This window comes from Artemia franciscana, chromosome 16 (assembly GCF_032884065.1).
Source record: "Artemia franciscana chromosome 16, ASM3288406v1, whole genome shotgun sequence".
NCBI classification, from domain to species: domain Eukaryota; kingdom Metazoa; phylum Arthropoda; class Branchiopoda; order Anostraca; family Artemiidae; genus Artemia; species Artemia franciscana.
The window spans coordinates 25,131,207-25,153,955 of record NC_088878.1 but is presented as its reverse complement, the minus strand read 5'-3'; the positions used below and the strand labels follow the sequence as shown (position 1 = coordinate 25,153,955).

Below are 22,749 nucleotides of genomic sequence, written 5' to 3'. Positions count from 1 at the left end.
ACAATCAGCATTAAAATGCAATTCTGTTGATGTAACTGTTTTTATAAAAATTCCGTTTTTTAGAATTTCGGTTACTTTTGAGCCGGGTCGCTCCTTACTACAGTTCGTTACCACGAACTGTTTGGTTCATGCAAGGATTGCGATTAACTCACAAAGAAAAAGAAACTTTTCTTAGACAAGACAAAATAACCGCAAAAGGGGATGAAAAGAACCGAACTACAGGTAAGCCTCTTCATCGAACTTGGAATTCTTCTGACCCAACTACATCAACAATGATAATGATTTATTTTTGGTCTACTAATATAGTGACAGAGTGGAGTCACAAATCAGAAACAAAACGAAAACAACACATTATATATAAACATTCCCTCGACAGTACTAAAAAAAAAACAAAAAAAAAAAAAACAAGAAACAAACAGACAAACAAATGGAAAGCAAAACAATCACACAAGAGGGTGAAATGGACCTAACCACAGGAGAGCCTCTTCATCTAACTTGGAATCCAAGTTTTCATATATGTTATATGAACGCTAATATATATGATGCACTGAGCATTTGAAATAAAAAGTATTATATAAATAAGCATTTGAAATAAAAGGTATCACTGGAATTAAAATAAATTCTAGTTAAAAAAAACAAACTAATTAACAAAACGAAATAAAATCTTTTTTACCAAAAGAAATTAAAAGCTATAGTGCCTTGTTTAATTGACCAAAAAGAATGAAGGGCAATTGTCACCTCTCCGACGCCCCATTTTTCCCTAAGGTCATCCAATCAAAATCTAAAATTTAAAGATGGCCAATTTTGTCAACATACTTGTACGGCCTTATAATCACCTTTGAGGATGATTTGACCCCTCACAGCCTCTGGAAAAAGGGTTGTAAGCTATGAAATATGCCCATTATTTGTACAGAATGTTTGTTACTGAGATGTATACATGAATTTTTTTTTTTTTTGGGGGGGGGGGTTATGCAGGAGGGATTTTCTAGGGGGAAAATTTTCTTATGGTAGGGAGGGTTTTCTTTTTTTTGGGGGGTGGACTTTCCAAGAAAAACATGGGAGAGTTTGCAATTATTCCTATACGAAATTCTGTTAATTTGTCTTACTATCCCTTTGGCGACTAAATTTTACTTTTGGAGGTGTTCAGGGGGAATTGTATCGGGGAAACTTTTAGTGGGGCTGGAATTTTCTGAGAGGTTTTTCCATTGGAGGTAGTAGGGGTTTTACGAGGGAGAAATTATCCATGGAAGAAATGTCTGTGGGATTAAAACTCCCCTAGTTAATTTCCCTCAGGAAAAACTTTCCTTTGGAAAGGCAGAGGTATTTCATGAAAGAATTTTCCAGGAAGAAGGTTTTCCGGCATGATTAGAACAACGATCAGGAATAAAAAAAAAATCAATTGAAAGTTGTATAGGGAGGCTAGACGATTTTGTAGAGGGGAGTATAAGGGAACTGTAGGGGACCAGGTGAGTACAAATTTTGTCCAATAATAACGCAAAAAAAATTTCTTAACCTTTACAAAACACCATACGCTACGTTTCTATTCTTCTCCTAATAAATTGTTTTGTTTTATTTGCTTTTTTCTAAGATGGACTTACCTGAAACTATTTTCATTGCAGACATCTCACACGACATCTTTTTTGTTTTATCACCTTGCTCAGAATCCAGAAAAGCAGGAAAAGCTTCACGAAGAGATTGAGAGGTTACTACCGTCAGGAGACTCACCAATAACTGTCCAAGTGCTTGCAGAAATGCATTACTTAAAAGCTTGCGTGAAAGAAAGCTTAAGGTTAGTATGAGAAACTAATAACCCAACTTTGCTTCCTAACTTGAACGCGATTATGTTCTTTTCATTCATAGGATTGGGAGAAGGTACTCATTAATAATTAATCAGAAAAATGAATGCGCATTGCTATAACAAAAAACACAATGATTTGCTGATGTGTGTCTTAATTAGTAGAGTCTAACCATAGAGTCGGAAAAAAAAGTTAAAGATTACAATATCATAAGCATAAACTAGAGAGATTGAAGTCACTGTTAGATGAAACAATAGTTAAAACAATAATCATAAATAAAATTATTTTAACCTATTATTTGGTATACCATAAAGGTTCAGGTTCATCTATTGTCCATATATATATATATATATATATATATATATATATATATATATATATATATATATATATATATATATATATATATATATATATATATATATATATATATATATATATATATATATATATATATATATATATATATATATATATATATATATATATGGCATACTAATTATTCATAAATCTGGCAGAGAGACAAGCTCATTCCTTAGAAGCAAAAAAACTAAAGAAATAAATAAATAACGAAATAAAAGGATAATCAATCAAAGAATGACATGAAAAAAATAAAGAAAAAATAATAGGCTCAATATTAAGTATTCACTACGCTACAGCAGACACCTCACCTTACGCTGTAAAAAAAATTATTTTTATTCAACCAGTGTTGGGGCAAAAAGAAGGAAATCAGGACCCAAAAACAAAATAAAACTGATAATGAAAAATAAAAATAAATAAGTAAAATAACTCATAATAGTCCAAAACAAAGAATTTTAATTCATTTCTTCAAATTTCTTGTAGGTGGCACAGCAACTGGGAACAAATCAAAAGAACAGAAATAGCTAGGTAGTATCAGGAGATTATGCTTAACATTAAATAATAAGGAAAAAAAGTAACTGCCAGTTCGACCGGGAGAATATTCAGTAAAGAATATAAACTGTTTCTAGTAGAAAAGACGCTGGGGAAGCAAGAAGACGTTTTAAAATTCGAAGCGCCTTATTTTGTTGTCTTTGAAGAGGAATAAAACAGGATCTAAAATTATTTACGCAAATAATGGACAATAATTTAGGTAAGATTGAACAAAAGAAAAATAGGTAAAAAGCATAACTTCCGGAAGCAAAATCTCGTAATTTCATTCGGTGCATTGCACCGATGTTCTTTTCAAGCGTTAACCTTACACTATTAATATGTGACTTCCAACCTAAATTTGAGGCAACTAGCACACCTACAAAACTAGCATCAACTAGTTGTCAACTACAGAACTAGCATCAACTAGGTAATGAATAATATCAACACGTCATAGCTCTGTATGTGACACAGAAGACTTAATCAACTTAAGACGTGGAAGTGTCCATGGTGTACGTAATTATACTATAAATTTAGTTTTTACAGAATTCAGATCTAGCCTATTTGCTTTAAACCAGGCTACTAGTCAATCAAATGCAAGAGTTAAATTATGTTTGACAGAAACTTCATTAATTCCAGAAGAAAATAAAGGCGAAGAAATAAAAGCGAAGAGCACGGTCAGCCCAGGGTCAACAAATGAATTTGTAATATCATTCACATAAAATAAAAACACCAGAGGGCCTGATGATGAACTGAAATTTCATTTGACTGATTTTGAAACATTGCTTTAACATCAACCCCCATCAATACTCTGAACTCGAACATTTAAATATGGTAATATTACTGGTTTAGCCTGACCATGCGAGTCCTGTGGTGGCGCAGTGGATTTGACCTTAGCTTGGTAATACGGGACCCAGAGATCGAATCACGCTGCAGGAATGCACTGCAGGGACCTTAGTAGTCAAGAAGCGTCGTTAATTCTTAAATAATAGCCTAACCATGTACGCCACAATTTAACAATTTTTCATTAAAAATAATTTGACTCATAGTATCAAATGCTTTCCACACATCCACAAATAGTAGCTAGAATTTCGTCGGAAAACATCAAGTAAATTTTCATCTGCTTTTCGGAGCGTCCATGCTTCAGAGCCATATTTGACCACTGTCATCACTGTAGCTTCCAATACTCTAATCTTGGTTTGCAGACTTATCTTTCTATTCTTCCAAACTTTTTTTTAACTGTGAATTTCGTCATTGTCCAAAGCAAGATATATAAACTGTGTTACTGCCAAAATAGGTTACTCTGTGGAATGGCCTTTGCGAAACCCGAATTGGTTCTTACTAAAAAATATTATCTTCAAGAAAATCAAAAAACATTCAATAATCTTTCCAAAAGCAGATAGATGTAGCCCTATAGTTACAAAGGTCATTCACATCTCCCCCTTTTTGCAGTGCAATGACAAGGGTGGACATCATGCAAGAAGGAAACACATCATTCTTCAAAAAATGGTTAATTATGAGCGCAAGCAAATTAAGGATAGAATTTAAGCAAATTCGTAAAAGATCTGTCACCTCTTTCTGACTGTCAATTTTTTAGTTTATGAAGTATAAGCATCAATTCAGCAGAGAACACTTTTGTGAGGAATATGGATTGCTCAGTGGAGGGGAGGAGGGGGGGCTGGTAGAAAACTTTTGTAGTCTGCGGTATTTGGTGCTAAACTTCAGGATGCCTCTTCCGATGGTCTTTTCGTCTATTTTGGTGAGGTGAGTATTGAGCATACTAGCAACGTTAAGTTTTCCTTTAACAGCTGTATTACTATCCGGGGTCTTCGTTTCAACCGGAAGAGAATTCATTTTCCCAATGCAATAATTTTTCACGGTACAATCATTTATTAATGACCACACCTTAGGATATTTATACGCGTTACTGAATGCCTTCAAATAGTACTGCTGTTTAGTAGCCTTAGAGCTTCGGTTAAGCGATTCTTGTAAGCTTTAAAAGAAGCTTATTTATCTCATCTGGATGACCTTAGACCTTCCTGTGCCTCCAGAGGCACCCAAGGCGTCTATGAAGAGTCTCCAATCGTCTCTGTAACTGGTGGCAGCGATAATGTCTTCCCACTCTGGTTGTAGGGAGGCATGAAGTTGGCGCAGGTCGCTGTTGAAGGTATGACGGAGTGTTTTTGGGTTGTCGTCTGCGGCGGGTGCCTTCGGGTAGCCGAAATAATGACTCCTTGGGGATTCTGGTATCGTCCATGCGTAGTGCGTGGCCTAGGTAGCTCCATCGGCGTCTTCGCATGGTTTCGGTTAGGTATGCCTGGCCCGTGATGTTCCTTATATGTGCGTTTGTGACTTTCTGGGTTCAGTGAACACCAAGCAGCCTCTGGAGACAAGCGTTCTCAAAGGACTGGATTCTCCTCTCTTGGTCTTGGTTGAGATGGTTTCCGATGCGTAAAAGAGAACGGGCAGGACGTTACTGTTGAACAGGTGGAGTTTGAGCCAGTGAGAGAAAATACTCGATCTCCATACTTTATTAACCCTGTTGAAGGTGCTGTTAGCCTGACCAATTCGGGCGATGACTTTTTTGGCTTCGGATCCTGTATTTTCGATGGTGCTGTTAAGGTATTTGAAGTTGACTACCTGTTCTACGTCGTTGTCACTGCATTTGATTTTCATAGGTGAGTTGCTTGTTGCCATTCCTTTGGTTATTAACTGGCATTAACATTTAGTCCGAATCCACCTGCTTTTTGTTGAATATTCGAGAGTAATTCCTGAAGTCGTATTTTGCTGGTTTCGGGTATTGCAACGTCATCAGCAAAATCTAGGTTGCTGAGTAGTCGATCATTTAGGCGTAGCCTAGTCGACTTGATGCTCCGCAATATATAGTCGATGACCAATCTAAACAGTAGTGACGATAAGACACAGCATTGTGTCACCCCGGAGAGGATTGGGAATTTAGGTGATTTCTCCTCTGAAGTCCTCATACAGCTGGTTGTATTCTCGTACATGGCCATAATGAGCTTAACTGCGGGATACCGTAATGTCAGAGAAACTTTCAAAGGGACTGGCGATGCAAAGAGTCAAAGGGTTTTTCGAAATCTATGAAGATCATATATAGCTTGTTGCGCCATTCACAGTTCTCCTCTGTGAGCATTCACAAAATGAAAATCAAGTCAGTAGAGGAGCGTTTTGGGCGAAAGCCATTTTGTTCGTAGCGGAGATATTCGTCTAGGTGGCGTTGAATACGGTCTAGAATAATGTTGGAAAGTAGTTTACCAGGGATGGAAAGTAGGCTAATGCCACGCCAGTTATCTGGATGAGATAAAGGTTTTCTATATAGCCTGTTTTTTTTTTGTTGGATTGAAGCTTTTTTGTGTCTATGGTAACTTCTTAAACAGGGCTGAAGACATAGTACAGGACAGATTGAGTGCTTTGATGACTTCGTCGACAAAGTACTACAAAGCTGGATTTGAGCCCTCACAGTATAAGGATTGTGCACTGAATTCTGCGCAGAATTCTGAATTCTGCACATTTGCACTGAATTCTAATTAATGGGTTATTCTTCTGGATAAGCTACAAAGTCTCTTCCTACTATGGGTTGCCTCTTCGTAGTAGCATAATATTTGTAGACATGAATATAAAATGAGACGAAGGTAATCGGCTTGAGATTGTCTGTACAGGGTTTCAACACTTGTTGATAGAGACCATCACCAGGTAAAGAAAACCATGCTGTGACCAAGGATGGGCCAAGGATTGCACAAAGTCTCCATTGGACTGGCAGTCTCGATGAGTGGAAGTATCTATAATTGCCCCTATCTCCAAAACAGGAGAAAAGATGTAAGGTCCGCACTACCGAGGAATATCCATCATCCCAGGTCCTGCTAAGACGTTTGTAATCACACTTCTAAATATGCTGGTAGACACTAGAAACTGTCGAGCCCGATCCGATTAAACAGGATGTAGACAAGGTTTGGGCGGCTGTGATTAGATCTTTAGATAATGAAATATCATAGAAAACCGTTTCAAACATAAGTAAGAGACAACCAAAATCTATTGATTTGGACTGGTTAATTAGATTTGTTTAATCAATATAACGATTTGGTCAGCTGCTATAAATAATGATGAGAAATCAAAATAAAACAAGAATAATTTTTACATTTTTATAAATAAACATGTCGAAAGTAACAGAAAATATTTGACAAGAAAAATATTAGAAAATATCAATCATCAAAATTTTATTAAAATTTGTCAAAGATCTGAATCTTTTTATGGTTAGGAGGATAATAATTAAAGAAAAAAGAACGATTTTTCACATAAAAACCTTTAATGAAACCAGTTCACAATGTAAAGTGGCCAATGTTCAACTGATAGGGAAAGATCAATAAAATAAAAAATTGTGAACATTTATAATTCTACCTATATAATTAGCCGAAGAAAAAAAGGTGTGTGACTTTCTCAAAATTCCATGGTACGAAATATGGTTTGATTTCATTTGTTAACGGCTGTGAAGTAATTTCGTAAGCCAGTACGCTGTTTTTAAAGCTTATTTCAGAAAGGAAACATATATATCCACCTTTTTAAAACCTGTTTGATTTTCCCATGATCTTTAGTAAAGTTTTTGAAAAGTCAAACAAAAAAAGTTACATTCCGCCTGGCTGGTCATCCCGAGTAGAATTTTAGTCAGTAAAGAGAACAAAAAGTATACGAGTACTAACATTTGTTGCAAGTGGTGTTTCTATTTCTCTGTGACCAAATAACCAGTAAACAATGAAAGAATACACTTTTCCAAGATTTTGTGGCTAAAAATGTCCTTGAATTTCGGCTTATGTTTGTGACACATTCGCAAGCTAATCTTACTTTTCCTCAAAAACGTGTTAGAAAAGGTTTGGTGACAACCTTTTAAGGCCCCGATTGATTTCTCTATTATCTTCCGTGGATTTTTGAATCACTAAAACGACCAGAAGCTAAATTTCACCTGAAGGGTTCAGCTGTGTGAAATTTTAAGCCAGTAAAAAAACAAAAAAGTTTTTAAGGTACAAAATTGTTTATAGGTAGTTACTCTGTTTTTCTGTGATTTTTATACGTGTAAAGAATGAACTCTTTTTATTAGGTTGTCGCCAGCTGCTAATGTGAATGCCCGATTAACTACTAAGGATACTGTCCTTTCCGGATATCAGATTCCTAAAGGGGTAAGTTAGATCATTGTTTATTTTTAAATTATAAAATGCCTTTTTTCAAAAAATAAAACTATTCCTTTTTAAATTACAATTTAGGCACCCTTACTCTGTAAGTTTAAATGAAATAGAACGAAAAAGAAGCCCTTAGACACGAAACTGTTGTTTAAAACATGCGTAATTTTGAATGTTATTGGAATTATAGTTTTCAATCATTATAATTTTACTGTATGTTAATTTAAAAAGTAATTTGGTTTTTATTTGTTACAACATCAACAAAAACACAACAAAGAAGAGTTACGTTCCAGGAAAATTCCTTGTGGTTCTTTGGTCCATGAAGAGACCAACGCCACGAAGTCCCAAGTTATCATTTGCTCCAGAGTAGAAGAAGTGAATATGTTGTAACGTTTTGGGCACTGTAATTACAGTGGAGCTAGAACCAGAGATCCTGGTCTCAGAAACGCATAATATGTCAATGCTCTACTTCTTCATCTCATGGACAAGGATATCTTGCGTAGCTTCTTGTTTAACAGACCTGATGTTCTAACAACCAATAGTTATTCTTGACTTTGCTTGTTTTATGATGGTAGTTCGTTTTCCAAAGGAAATAGCTTGTAGATTTTTCGATTTCGTCACCATTTTCCAAGTTGCGTCACCTGCCTGGAACGCCGTAGTACAGTTGGCTTGCTCACTTCTCAACTCCCGTGCCGAGGGAGACGTGTCACTTGCCAGGAAAGCCCTAGCCGTATTCACAATTTTTCCAGGTCTAAGGTTCATTCGTATTTCTTGGGAATAGAGGGAACTGCGAGGTCCCCAGTCTTGCAGGTGCCTCAAAAGGGTCGAGGCAGCCCTTTGCAGAGGTTGTTGTCCATACATCTGGATCTTACGCCCTGATGCAGTTGTCCACCTATAAAGGATCCTCCCTCGATGGTGTCCTGCGTCACCATGCAATTTAGCCCATTGCTGGGAGAAGGTTTGTAATTCACGGGACAAGTATAGTATGGTAACGCTGCTATATCAAAAAGAGGTTCAGACTCTCTGTGGTTAGAAGACAAGCAACAACAAGAATCGGCTCTACGTTTATTTTGTCTCCATAGTTCTAGTTCATTGCCGTTGTTACTGTCTCCCATTTGTGCTACACCTCTCCGGGCATGCATGTCACTCCACAATGCCGAACTAGAGTCAACCTGTTGGAGATTCTCCCTGGGGAACACACGCAGGTTGACTACGGGTGGACTTACTTGAAAATTTTCCTCTCATGCATCTGCACGTCAGATTTACGATCACATTTCAAGCGAAAAATTTACAAAATTGGCCCCCATAGGAGTCGTGGTATAATTATTTATTATCTATGACGTAAGCAAAATTACAAAAAAACATAGCTAAGCATAAAATACCAAGTGAAATGAGTCTAGTTACAATTTAAGAGGAAGGAGAACCACTAGGAATCGGGTAGCAAGTTAAAAAAGGCATCATATCTACAAGAAGCTACTTTTCAAAAGATATGTGTGTTATATTATCTTTCCAGAAATAGCCGCGTTGAATAATCCTGCATAAAATGATTAATTTTAAAATTTGAGCATAAAAATTTCCCAATGCGGGACACGCAGAGATCAGGAAGGGCAAGTAAAGCCCAGAGAAAAAGTAGAAATATAGGAAATAAGTCCGATATGAAGGCCTTTGATCGATTTGGAGCCGCTTTTTGTTTTTTTCAGCTAATGAACTCTGTTTGCTACTAAATCTAAATTGAAGGTGTCGGGCACCAGGGTTAAGTTCTATAAACTCTTTATGTCACCTGCTGTTAGAATTTTTTACCATTTGAGCATTTCATGGTGTAATGATTTGCACTTAGCCTTTTTAGTCTTTTGACCTCAGTTTAAGTATCAGTGGTCCCTTTTTATGGCACTTGGTATTAACCAAGTGACATAATAGCAATCGCAAATTCTGTCGGTCTGTCGGTCCCAGTTTTGCTACTTTAGGCACTTCCAGGTAAGCTAGGACGATGAAATTTGGCAGGCGTATCAGGAACCGGACCAGATTCAATTAGAAATAGTCGTTTTCCCAATTTGACCATCTGGGGGGGGGGGGAGTGGTGGGGCCCGTTAATTCGGAAAAAACAGAAAAATTGAAGTATTTTTAACTTACGAACGGTTGATCAGATCTTAATGAAATTTGATGTCTGGAAGGATATCGTGTCTCAGAGCTGTTATCTTTTTCCCGACCGGATCTGGTGATATTGGGGGGAGAGTTGGGAGGGAAAAACCTAAAATCTTGGAAAACACTTAGAGTGGGGGGATCGGGATGAAACTTAGTGGGGAAAATAAGCACAAGTCCTAGATACATGATTGACATAACCGGAATGGATCGGCTCTCTTTGGGTAGTTAGGGGGGGTTAATTCTGAAAAATTAGAAAAATGCGGTATTTTTAGCTTACGAAGGGGTGATCGGATCTCAATGAAATTTCATATTTAGAAGGATATCGTGTCTCAGAGCTCTTATTTTTAATCCCGACCAGATCTGGTGACATTGGGGGGGGGAGTTGGGAGGGGGAACGTAAAACTTGGAAAACACTTAGATTTGAGGGATCGGGATGACACTTGGTGGGAAAAATAAGAACAAGTCCTAGATACATGATTGACGTAACCGGAACGGATCCGATCTCTTTGGAGTAGTTGGGGGGGGGGTTAATTCTGAAAAATTAGAAAAAATGAGGTATTTTTAACCTACGAACGGGTGATCGGATCTCAATGAAATTTGATATTTAGGAGGATATCGCGTCTCAAAGCTCTTATTTTAAATCCCGACCGGATCTGGTGACATTGGGGGGAATTGGGGCGGGGAAACCTAAAATCATGGAGAACGCTTAGATTGGAGGGATCGGGATGTAACGCGGTGGGAAAAATAAGCAGAAGTCTTAGATACGTGATTTACATAATTGGAACGGATCCGCTCTATTGGGGGGGGGGGGTACGAAGGAGTGATCGGATCTTCATAAAAAACTTCATATTTAGAAGAATCTCGTAACTCAGATCTCTTATTTTAAATCTCAACCGGGTCGAGCGTAATTGGGGGGGGGGGCAGTTGGGGGGACCGGAAATCTTAGAAAATATTTAAAGCGGTGAGATCAGGATGAAACTGGATGGGAAGAATAAAAACCTGTCTAAGATACGTGACTGACATAACCGGACCGGATCTGCTCTCTTTGGTGGAGTTGGGGGGGAATTTTGAAAATTGAGGTATTTGTAACTTACGAAAGGATGACCAGATCTTAATGAAATTTGATATTTAGAAGGATCTTGTGCTTTAAAGCTCTGATTCTAAATTCCGACCAGATCCTGTGACATTAGGGGGAGTTGGAGGGGGAAACCGGAATTCTTGGAAAACGGGAAAATTGGGGTATTTTTATCTTACGAATAGGTGATCGGATCTTAATGAAATTTGATATTTAGAAGGAATTTATGTCTCACAGCTCTTATTTCAAATCCCGACCAGATCTTTGACATTGGGGGGAGTTGGAGGGGGAAATCTTGGAAAACAGTTGGAGTGGAGGAATCGGGATGAAGCTTGGTGGATAGAATAAGCAAATGTCCTTGATACGTGATTGACGGAACCGTACTGGATTCGCTCTCTTTGGGGGAGTTGGGGGCAGGGGTTCAGTGATTTGGCGATTCAGGTGCTTCTGGGCGTGCTAGGACGATGAAAATCGGTAGGCGTGTCAGGGACCTGCACAAATTGACTTTATAAAGTCGTTTTCCCAGATTCGACCATCTGGGGGGCTAAAGGGAGAGGAAAAATTAGAACAAGAGCTAAGAGCTCATATGGCACTTGTGACGAGGCGAGAAGAGCTAAGAGCCAAGAGATTATATGGTATGAGCTCTAACAAAATTCTATGAATCAATAGATAGATTTAAAAACGAAAATAAGAGGCTTAATGCCGGTCAGGATTTAAAACAAGAGCTCTGAGTCACGATGTCCTTCTAAATATCAAAATTCATTAAGATTCGATAACCCACTCGTAAGTTATAAATACCTAATTTTTTCTAATTTTTCCTCTCCCTTTAGCCCGTCCAGATGGTCGAATCTGAGAAAACGACTTTATTAAGTCAAATTGCGCAGCTCCCTGACACGCCTATCAATTTTCATCGTCCTAGCACGTCCAGAAGCACCAAACTCACAAATCACTGAACCCCTCCCCCCAACTCCCCCAAAGAGAGCGAATCCAGTACGATTCTGTCAATCAAGTATCAAGGACATTTGTTTATTCTATCCACCAAGCTTCATCCCGATTCCTACACTCCAAGTGTTTTTCCAAGATTTCCCCCTCCAACTCCCCCCAATGTCAAACGATCTCGTCGGGATTTGAAATAAGAGCTCTGAGACATGAATTCTTTCTAAAAATCGAATTTCATTAAGATCTGATCATCTATTCGTAAGATAAAAATTCCCCAATTTTCACGTTTTCCAAGAATTCCGGTTTCCCCCTCCAACTCCCCCATCGTCATGGGATCTGGTCGGAATTTAAAATAAGAACTTTAAAGCACAAGATCGTTCTAAATATCAAATTTCATTAAGATCTGGTCACCCTTTCGTAAGTTACAAATACCTCAATTTTCAAAATTACTTCCCCCTCCCAACCTCCAATTCCACCAAAGAGAGCAGATCCGGTCCGGTTATGTCAGTCACGTATCTTAGACAGGTTTTTATTCTTCCCATCCAGTTTCATCCTGATCTCACCGCTTAAGTATTTTTTAAGTATTTTAATAACTGGGGTCCGCGTTGTCTGTGCCCAAAGGACATGGGAACTAATTAAAAGTCAATAGCTAAGTTCATGAATGTAAAATCATCATTGATGACTGTCACAGTGTAAAAATATTTTCCCTTTACTGTGCTGACTGCATAGATGACTGGAACAGTTACATCCGCAGGACTTTGCTTCTTAGGGAATTCCAATTTCGTCAGCAATAGTTACAGCTTAGGGGTATAAGCCTAGAGAAGGAAACATGTTAAGAAAACATGTCATAATACGCACAATAGCTGTAGCTAACACCTTTTGCATGGATCTCCCCTATACTTTACCGCCAACCAACCTTCCCCTAAAAAGCAAATATATAGTCCAAATTATATAAAACCAATGCATTCTGTCACCCATCACTTGTTTTCCGGTTCTTCTTTTAAACAGTTAATTCAATTAATAAGTACAAGGTATGAAACAAGAGAGACGCATTGGGAGAATAGAGGGGAAATATATAATTTCGACTGTATATTTACACATTAAGGGGGGGGGGTAAAATATAGGGAGTTCCATGCAAAATCTGTTTGCTACAATTGTTATGCATATTGTATTCTTATCATGCTTCCTTCTCAAACATGTTTCCTTCTTAACTCGTAAGTTAAAAATACCTCATTTTTCTAATTTTTCAGAACTAACCCCTCCCCCGACTACCCCAAGGAGAGCGGATCCGTTCCGGTTATGTCAATCATGTATCTAGGACTCGTGATTATTTTTCCATCAAGTATCATCCCGATCCCTCCACTCTAAGTGTTTTTCAAGTTTTAGGTTTCCCCTCCCATCTCCCCCCCCCCAATGTCACCAGATCTGGTCGGGTTTAAAATAAGAGCTCTGAGCCACGATATCCTTCTAAATATCAAATTTCATTGAGATCTGATCACCCATTCGTAAGTTAAAAATACCTCATTTTTTCTAATTTTTCAGAAATAACCCCCCCCCCCCTCCAACTACCCCAAAGAGAGCGTATCCGTTCCGATTATATCAATCATGTATCTGGGACTTGTGCTTATTTTTCCCATCAAGTTTCATCCCGATCCCTCCACTCTAAGTGTTTTCCAAGATTTTAGGTTCCCCCCCTCCAACTCCCCCCAATTTCATCAGATCCTGTTGGGATTTAAAACAAGAGCTTTGAGACACAATATCATTCCAAACATCAAATTTCATTACGATCCCATCACCCATTCATAAGTTAAAAATACTTCATTTTTTCAATTTTTTTCGATTTAACCGCCCCCCACTCTCCCCCCCCCATATGGTCAAATTGGGAAAACGACTATTTCTAATTTAAGCTGGTCCTGTCCCTGATACGTCTGCCAAATTTCATCGTTCTAGCTTACCTGGAAGTGCCTAAAGTAGCAAAACCGGGACCGACAGACAGACAGACAAACCGACAGAATTGGCGATTGCTATATGTCACTTGGTTAATACCAAGTGCCACAAAAAGAAATAAGTTTTTTTAACTGAAAGTAAGGAACGACATTAAAATTTAGAACGAACTGAAATTATACCGTATATGAAATAGGCATCGGTACTGTTTCTGTTTTTCAGAAAAACAGAAACTGACAGAAACTAACAACTCAGTGCTGGAGTGAGTTATTGCGGTTATTGCGGTCACCCTAGAGGTCTTGTATCCTGGTAAGTTTTGATCCGCAAGGAGTCTTAAATGTAATTATATAAATATGGCTTCGAGTTGCATCTTTTGCAAAAATGCCAAAATGATTAAACAATTCGTGGTAGCGAACTGAAGTAAGGAGCGACCCGGCTCAATAGTAACTAAAACTAAAAAAAGAATTTTTATACCAATAGCTACATCAAAAGAAAAGCATTTTAATGCTGATTTTAAATATATAAGTTTCATGAAGTTTAGTATTACCCGTCAAAAGTTACGAGCCTGAGAAAATTTGCCTTATTTTGAAAAATAGGGGGAGACAACCCCTAAAAGTCATAGAATCTTAACGAAAATCACACCATCAGATTCAGCGTATCAGATAAACCACCCTGATGTTTGGAAAGACCATAAAATAATTTGTTACTTAGGCCATGTAACATACCAAACAGTCGAGCTGTTAGCTGAATGTACGATCTGACCAAACCTGTTTCATAGCCACAAGGACAAATGACAGGAGACAGAATGCACTGGAATTGTATGATTTGCGCCAAATATGTGTACATCAGGGGGGTGGGGGTAAGGTTAGGTTTTTAACCCATTTCTGAGATATATTCTCTACCCCCCCCCCCCCCTAATTTGCAAATATATAGCCCAAATTATACTTATTGTATAAACTAAAGTATTATATTTACATCATGTTTTGGCGTATTTCATTATGATTAACGTAACTACACTTCTTGAGTGTGTTAGGTATAATACATAAGTACCATTAATTTTCTTTCAAAAGGCCTAATAAAACCAATTTTTGTTGTTCTTTAAGTTAATCCCCCCCCCCTAAAAAAAGAGCCAAGAGCCTGTGTATGTACCTGCAGTCCTTTGAGTCTGCAAGGCTATCGAAATATTCAACACCCGACTTTAGAATAATATCAAAAATGATTACCTTGCCCTTTTGAATTATCGCTATAGGTAGGAATTTTTTCATACATTTCAGTTACAATTTTATCCTTATCTTTTGACATAGATTCTTTGAATGACCTGCTCATTAAACTCGTGGAAAACGTTTTAAATACGTATTTAAATTGCGCATTTGAAAAGGCGGCCTTTGAAACAGGTGAGCAATAACTGGGGTCCGCGTTGTCTGTGCCCAAAGGACATGGGAACTAATTAAAAGTCAATAGCTAAGTTCATGAATGTAAAATCATCATTGATGACTGTCACAGTGTAAAAATATTTTCCCTTTACTGTGCTGACTGCATAGATGACTGGAACAGTTACATCCGCAGGACTTTGCTTCTTAGGGAATTCCAATTTCGTCAGCAATAGTTACAGCTTAGGGGTATAAGCCTAGAGAAGGAAACATGTTAAGAAAACATGTCATAATACGCACAATAGCTGTAGCTAACACCTTTTGCATGGATCTCCCCTATACTTTACCGCCAACCCACCTTCCCCTAAAAAGCAAATATATAGTCCAAATTATATAAAACCAATGCATTCTGTCACCCATCACTTGTTTTCCGGTTCTTCTTTTAAACAGTTAATTCAATTAATAAGTACAAGGTATGAAACAAGAGAGACGCATTGGGAGAATAGAGGGGAAATATATAATTTCGACTGTATATTTACACATTAAGGGGGGGGGGGTAAAATATAGGGAGTTCCATGCAAAATCTGTTTGCTACAATTGTTATGCATATTGTATTCTTATCATGCTTCCTTCTCAAACATGTTTCCTTCTTAACTCATAAGTTAAAAATACCTCATTTTTCTAATCTTTCAGAATTAACCCTCGCCCTCACTCCCCCAAAGAGAGCGAACCCGTCCCGGTTATGTCAATCACGTATCTAGGACTTGTGCTTATTTTTCCCACCAAGTTTCATCCCGATCCCTCCACTCTAAGCGTTTTCAAAATTTTAGGTCCCCCCCTCAATTCCCCCAATGTCACCGGATCCAGTCAGGGTTAAAAATAAGAGCTCTGAGACACGATATACTTCCAAACTTCAAATTTCATTAAGATCCGATCACTCCTTCGTCAGTTTAAAAATACCTCATTTTTCTAATTTGTGCAGAATTAAACCCTCCCCAACTCCCCCAAAGAGAACGGATCCGTTGCGGTTATGTCAATCACGTATCTAGGACTTGTGCTTATTTTTCCCACCAAGTTTCATCCCGATCCCTCCACTCTAAGCATTTTCCAAGATTTTAGCCCCCCCCCTCAATTCCCCCCAATGTCACCAGATCCAGTCGGGATTTAAATAAGAGCTCTGAGACACGATATCCTTCCAAATGTTATTGAGATCCGATTACTCCTTTGTAAGTTACAAATACCTCATTTTTTCTATTTTTTTCAGAATTAACCCTAGCCCCCCCCCCCCCCCAACTTCCCAAAACAGAGAAGATCCGTTCCAGTTATGTCAATTATGTATCTAGGACTTGTGCTTATTTTTTCCACCAAGTTTCATCCCGATCCCTCCACTCTAAGTGTTTTCCAAGTTTTAGGTTTCCCCCTCCCAACTCCCCACCCCCGTCACCAGATCCGGTCGGGATTTAAAATAAGAGCTCTAAGACACGATATCCTTCTAAACATCAAATTTCATTGAGATCCGATCACCCGTTCGTAAGTTGAAAATAACTCATTTTTTCTAATTTTTAAGAATTACTCCCCCCCCCCCCCCAACTACCCCAAAGAGAGCCAATCAATTCCGATTATGTCAATCATGTATCTGGGACTTGCGCTTATTTTTCCCATCAAGTTTCATCCCGATCTCTCCACTCTAAATGTTTTCCAAGATTTTAGGTTTCCCTCCTCCAACTCCCTATTTCTAATTTAATCTGGTCCTGTCCCTGATACGCTTGCCAAATTTCATCGTCCTAGCTTATCTGGAAGTGCCTAAAGTAGCAAAACCGGGACTTTAGGTTTCCCCCCTCCAACTCCCCCCAATGTCATCAGATGCGGTCAGGATTTAAAATAATAGCTCTGAGACACAATATCATTCCAAACATCAAATTTCATTAAGATCCAATTACCCGCTCAAAAGTTAAAAATACTTCATTTTTTCTATTTCTTGCGAATTAACCGGCCCCCACTCCCCCCCCCCAGATGGTCAAATCGGGAAAACGACTGTTTCTAATTTAATCTGGTCCGGTCCCTGATACGCTTGCCAGATTTCATCGTCCTAGCTTACCTGGAAGTGCCTAAAGTAGCCAAACCAGGACTGACAGACCGACAGACAGACAGAACGACAGACAGACAGACCGACAGAATTAGCGATTGCTATATGTCACTTGGTTAATACCAAGTGCCATAAAAAATGAGGTATTTATAACTTAGGAGTAGGTGATCGGATCTTAATGAATTTTGATATTTAGAAGGACATCGTGACTCAGAGCTCTTATTTTAAATCCTGACCGGCATTAAGCCTCTTATTTTCCTTTTTAAATCAATCTATTGATTCATAAAATTTTGTTGGAGCTCATACCATATGATCTCTTGGCTCTTAGTTCTTCTTGCCTCGTCACAAGTGCCATATGAGCTCTTAGCTCTTGTTAAAACTTGTAGCTTACTATAATACCATGTAGGCTTCTGCCATAATTTTCCTTCCAAAAACTAATTAATGACTTCGTGCTGGAAATCGTTCTTTACCATAATCTTGCTACCACTGCAACCTGGATCTTCATTAGAAAATTTATGATTTACTATGGGTAACAGTTCGTTCTTTTATGAACTTTTAGTTTCTATATGCTGTAGCTTGTTCTTTACTAGGTTTCAAACATCTCTAAAACCATTTGACAGACTTATCTATATTTATACTAAGCTATACCAATCCCTTATAAAAATCTCTCTCTCTCTTCTCTCTCTCTCTCTCTCTCTCTCTCTCTCTCTCTCTCTCTCTCTCTCTCTCTCTCTCTCTCTCTCTCTCTCTCTCTCTCTCTCTCTCTCTCCTCTCTCTCTCTCTCTCTCTCTCTCTGTCTCTCTTTCTTTAGACCCCAAAATTAGTTTGGCATCCAATGAGGAATTATAATTAATAAATTTGTGTCACAAAATGCTTCTTGCAATTATTATTTTCTTACTGTGTTTCAAGGCTCTCAATGAGCTGCAGTCCCATCCTTTTACATATTAGAAATTATTGGCGCAATTACGAACCAGAACCACGTTCAATATATATATATATATTTTATTATTCTTAATTTTTTCACATATAAAACCAAAACACATCTTTCACAAAATGCTGCCGCACCGAAAAAAACTTTACAATTTTGTAGACGCACGGCAATAACAAGTAAAAATATATATTTCATTAAAAATCACAGCATAACCATAATCAACTCAAACTTCAAATCAATCTCTCTCATTTAAAAAAAAAAACACAATATTTACAATACAGTACAATAGTTGTGCCTACTCAATAGTTCATTGGAATTAATTGGAATAAACTCTATTGAACGCGGGGTAAGAATCCTTTAAACTTGGTATTAACTTCTGCAAAAAGCTGGTTCGGATTTTGACTACGTACCGTGCGAGGGAAAAAAGTCGAACAGACTTCGGGACGATTTTGTTATGGATTAAACTTAAGATTTGTCTTTGGGTGGGGGGGGGATTTAAAAGTCAAGCATGTATTTCATACACATACTGAATTTACTACAGTGTGCAATATCAAAATTTGGCGCCTCATTCAGAAGATGTCCCCTTTTGTAAAACCGAATAAATTTTAGGAAGACTGGTAACCCAAGCTTTAGTATAATTTAAAAAAATAATCTTTTAATTATAAAAACGGTTTTAACCCTAACAATTTCCTTTAGAATGAATCATTAAACAGCTCTCTATGTTGTTCTAGTGCCCTGCTATCTGAGTAAAAGAAAAAAGAAAAACAAAAAAAGATGCCGTATCTGCAGAATATCGTGGTTGCAGCAACTTGTCTTGATTTTCAAGCCAATAATATGATTATTCGATAATATGATTATTGGATTATTGGATTATGATTATTCGAATTTTGTTATTCAATGTTTAATAGCTTTCAAAACCACTCCAAATGTGAAAGGAACAAGTATGAATTTAGCTACTTCTGCCATTGCCTCATTGGTTGGCAGAGACCGATCATTGGATATAACTTCCTCAACCAATAGTTTAGGATGATCCTGAACTGAAATCCAGTGCCTGTGGTAGAAGGTAAGATTGAGGTAACCAACAGGAGTGTGTTTAATATCATCATTACGTTTTTTCTTTCACTGCCTTTTCATTTACTTACTTTGGTGTTTTGTCCTCTTCCTCAAAGGGATTTTCTCCCACCTCCACTTTCCCTGAGGTTTCTGCTGTCTCAATTCTCATTTCCTTAGCCCTTTCTTCTTCTTTCTTGTCCACCTGAGTTACTGCGAGTTCAGCAACATATTTCGTAAGTTTCTCTTTGGGCGTAGCTGATATTGTTAGTGGCAATTTCTGACGTTCGAAAATTGGGTCCCTAGTAACTTGCTACCAAAGGCTACTAAACCAAAAACTACAAAGAGGTCTTTTTTACTATTATTTTCATTTGGCATTTTTTCTGAACGCCTTTTTCAACTTTTGGTGACTATGGCTTGTCTTTTATTAGGTTGTACCTACAGGTGTAATCATGGTATTTGCAAATAATGATAGTATTAAACATTTTAATAGATAAAGCGTACTTCCTTGCAACGGTAAGATTTGAACCTGAGTGCCTTTAGATTTGGCACAAGATCTGATCCACTGCACCGTCACAAGGTGGTATTTAGCAATATTATTGTATAGAGTTGTGTAAATTATAAGACAAAAGAAAAATCATTTAAATTTTTTTAGGAATGTATCTAGTTTCAATTCATAAAGTGAAAATGTTACTAAGACATCCTGAATATTTTTTACAGTTTATAAAATTTTGCAGTTTTTTCCTTGACTTTTGTTTTATCATAATGTAATATTGCTGTATTAAACTTGTTTAATGTATTAGACTTTTAGATAATCTTTAATACAATTTATAGTTTAAAACAGATTGATACAATTAGGCCTATACTAAAAAAAAAACTTAGTTTTTTTGGTTGGTAGGAGCTAGTCTCAGGGTTTGATCCCATCAGCAAGGTTGAGCGACCGACTTGATACCCGTCCCCATAACAAAGACCGGGCGACTGAAACGTTAACAAGCTGACAACTGTCGAAGCCCTGTGGGTCAAGAATGGCTTTGGATGATCTTTATTCCTTATATATTTGCCGTATTTACGTTATTGTCAACGCTTTAGATTTATAATTTTACCTTTACTTTTTTTATTTTCAGACTATGATTCTTTGCTGTCATCAGCTTATCGCCAGATTTGAAAAACATTTTCAACAGCCGAATGATTTTATACCTGAAAGATGGATTAAGGATAGTTCCTTAGCGGCAAAATCTCATCCTTACACGCTTCTTCCCTTTGGGTTCGGTCAAGAATGTGTATTGGAAGAAGATTAGCTGAACAAGAAATGTGGCTACTTACAACAAAGGTATATTTACTAATTGTATCAGCTAAGTTTTGACGGACGTAATTTTCCTGATTTACTTTCCTGGTTTAAAGCATGTTTTCCCCAGTTTTTCCTAGAAAAGTCTAAAAAAAGATTCAGTCGAATCTTAAAAAAAAATTGTCTCTATTCTGCATAGAGTCTAGATGGCTATAAAAATGGATCTTTCAACTCTAATTTCAGGTTCAATATTTTTACCATCAATTGACCTGAAGCTGGGCCACCAATATGAAAATGAGCCTTTACAAAGTCCTAGACATACATAAAATAACTACAGAAACCTTAACAGAATCTGAACTGTATTGGTACACATCGGAAATTTTTTGCTATATACTAATTTTTTGCTATTACTATTATTATTATACTAGCTGTTGGGGTGGCGCTTCGCGCCACCCCAACACCTAGTTGGGGGGGGGGGCGCTTCGCGCCCCCCAAGCCCCCGCGCGCGTAAGTCGTTACGCTCCATTGTAGTTGTGTCCCTGTGTCCCACCAGTGAATATATATATATATATATATATATATATATATATATATATATATATATATATATATATATATATATATATATATATATATATATATATATATATATATATATATATATATATATAAGTTGTCTGTGTGTGTGTCGAGTGACGTCATGTTTGTGTGTCAACTGACCTCATGTTTGTTGATTGACGAAATTACATACCGGGACATCGGGACACAAATGACGACCGGGACACCGGGACATCTATCTATATATCTATCTATATATATAAAAATAAGTTGTCTGTGTGTGGATCTGTGGATCAGGTGACGTCATGTTTCTGTGTTGACTGACGTCATGAAATTAGTTGTCGTCATTTTTGCTTTGACGGTGACGTCATTAACGGTATTTAAGACATTTGTTCACGGAAAAATGTTTAATTGTAAAATGACTGAAGAACCTACAATGGCAACAGCCGAGGAAGCTGCTCAAAGAGTTTATGCCAAAAAACTTGCTGCTGATAGAGAAAGTAAGAAAAGAAAGCGTTCCGAGGAATCACAAGAACAGCAAGAAAACAGGCTTGCGGCTAAAGAACGCAAAACCGCGCAGTTAGATGAAAATCCACCTGGACAGCGAGAGTCAAAACATATCAAAACTGAAAATGATAGCGATGATGATTGGGTTTGGGATTTTGACTTGGATAAGGTCATCAATGCCTACCAGATTTAAGTTAAAAAAACAAAGGTTCGTCGATATGTACTTCATAGTGACGCTGAAAAATAAAGAAGAAAAAGAAAACTGAAAAAAGAAAAAAGGTAAAAAACTAAAAAAAAAAACTAAAAGAAAAAACACTCAAAGAGAAATTACAGACCGGGACACAAATGACGACCGAGACAGAGGGAATATAAGTGACGACCGGGAACCTCAAAGAGAAATTACAGACTGGGACACCCGGACACAAATCACGACCGGGACACAGGGAATATAAATGACGACCGAGACACAGGGACACAACTACAACGGGGACGCCGGGGGCACAGGCGGGATATATAAATGACGACCGGGACACAGGGATTGTTCGAATAGAAATTACAGACCGGGACACCGGGACACAAATGACGACCGGGACACCGGGACACAGGAATATAAATGACGACCGGGACACTCAAAGAGAAATTACAAACTGGGACACCGGGACACAAATGACGACCGGGACACAGGGAATATAAATGACGACCGGGACACAGGGACACATCATTAGAATAATGAGGTATAGATCTGAATACGGATTGTTTTTCCCATGGACAATTATATGTTGCATGTTCAAGAGTCAGTAAACCTGACAATCTATTTATATGCACAGACAATGGGACAGCGAAGAATGTTGTATATTCGCATGTTTTACGTAGTTAAAAACATATATTTATATCTATCTCTATTCACAGGTGGGACACAGGGACACAACTACAATGGCGCGTAACTAATATGGCGCGTAAAGACTTACGCGCGCGGGGGGGCTTGGGGG

The 22,749-nt window shown here is 37.8% G+C and overlaps 1 protein-coding gene across 1 annotated transcript in view; it reads left to right on the top strand.

The window, feature by feature from the left end:
- LOC136037264 (probable cytochrome P450 49a1) overlaps nucleotides 1-20,788 on the top strand; it is a 42,172-nt gene extending 21,384 nt beyond the window's left edge. Inside the window, 4 exon segments of the mRNA XM_065719898.1 lie at nucleotides 1,620-1,789; nucleotides 7,795-7,873; nucleotides 20,535-20,679; nucleotides 20,682-20,788. Of these exon segments, the coding sequence (XP_065575970.1) occupies nucleotides 1,620-1,789; nucleotides 7,795-7,873; nucleotides 20,535-20,679; nucleotides 20,682-20,773 (486 nt within the window). The 3' untranslated portion in view covers nucleotides 20,774-20,788.
- The last annotated feature ends 1,961 nt before the right edge of the window (nucleotides 20,789-22,749 follow it).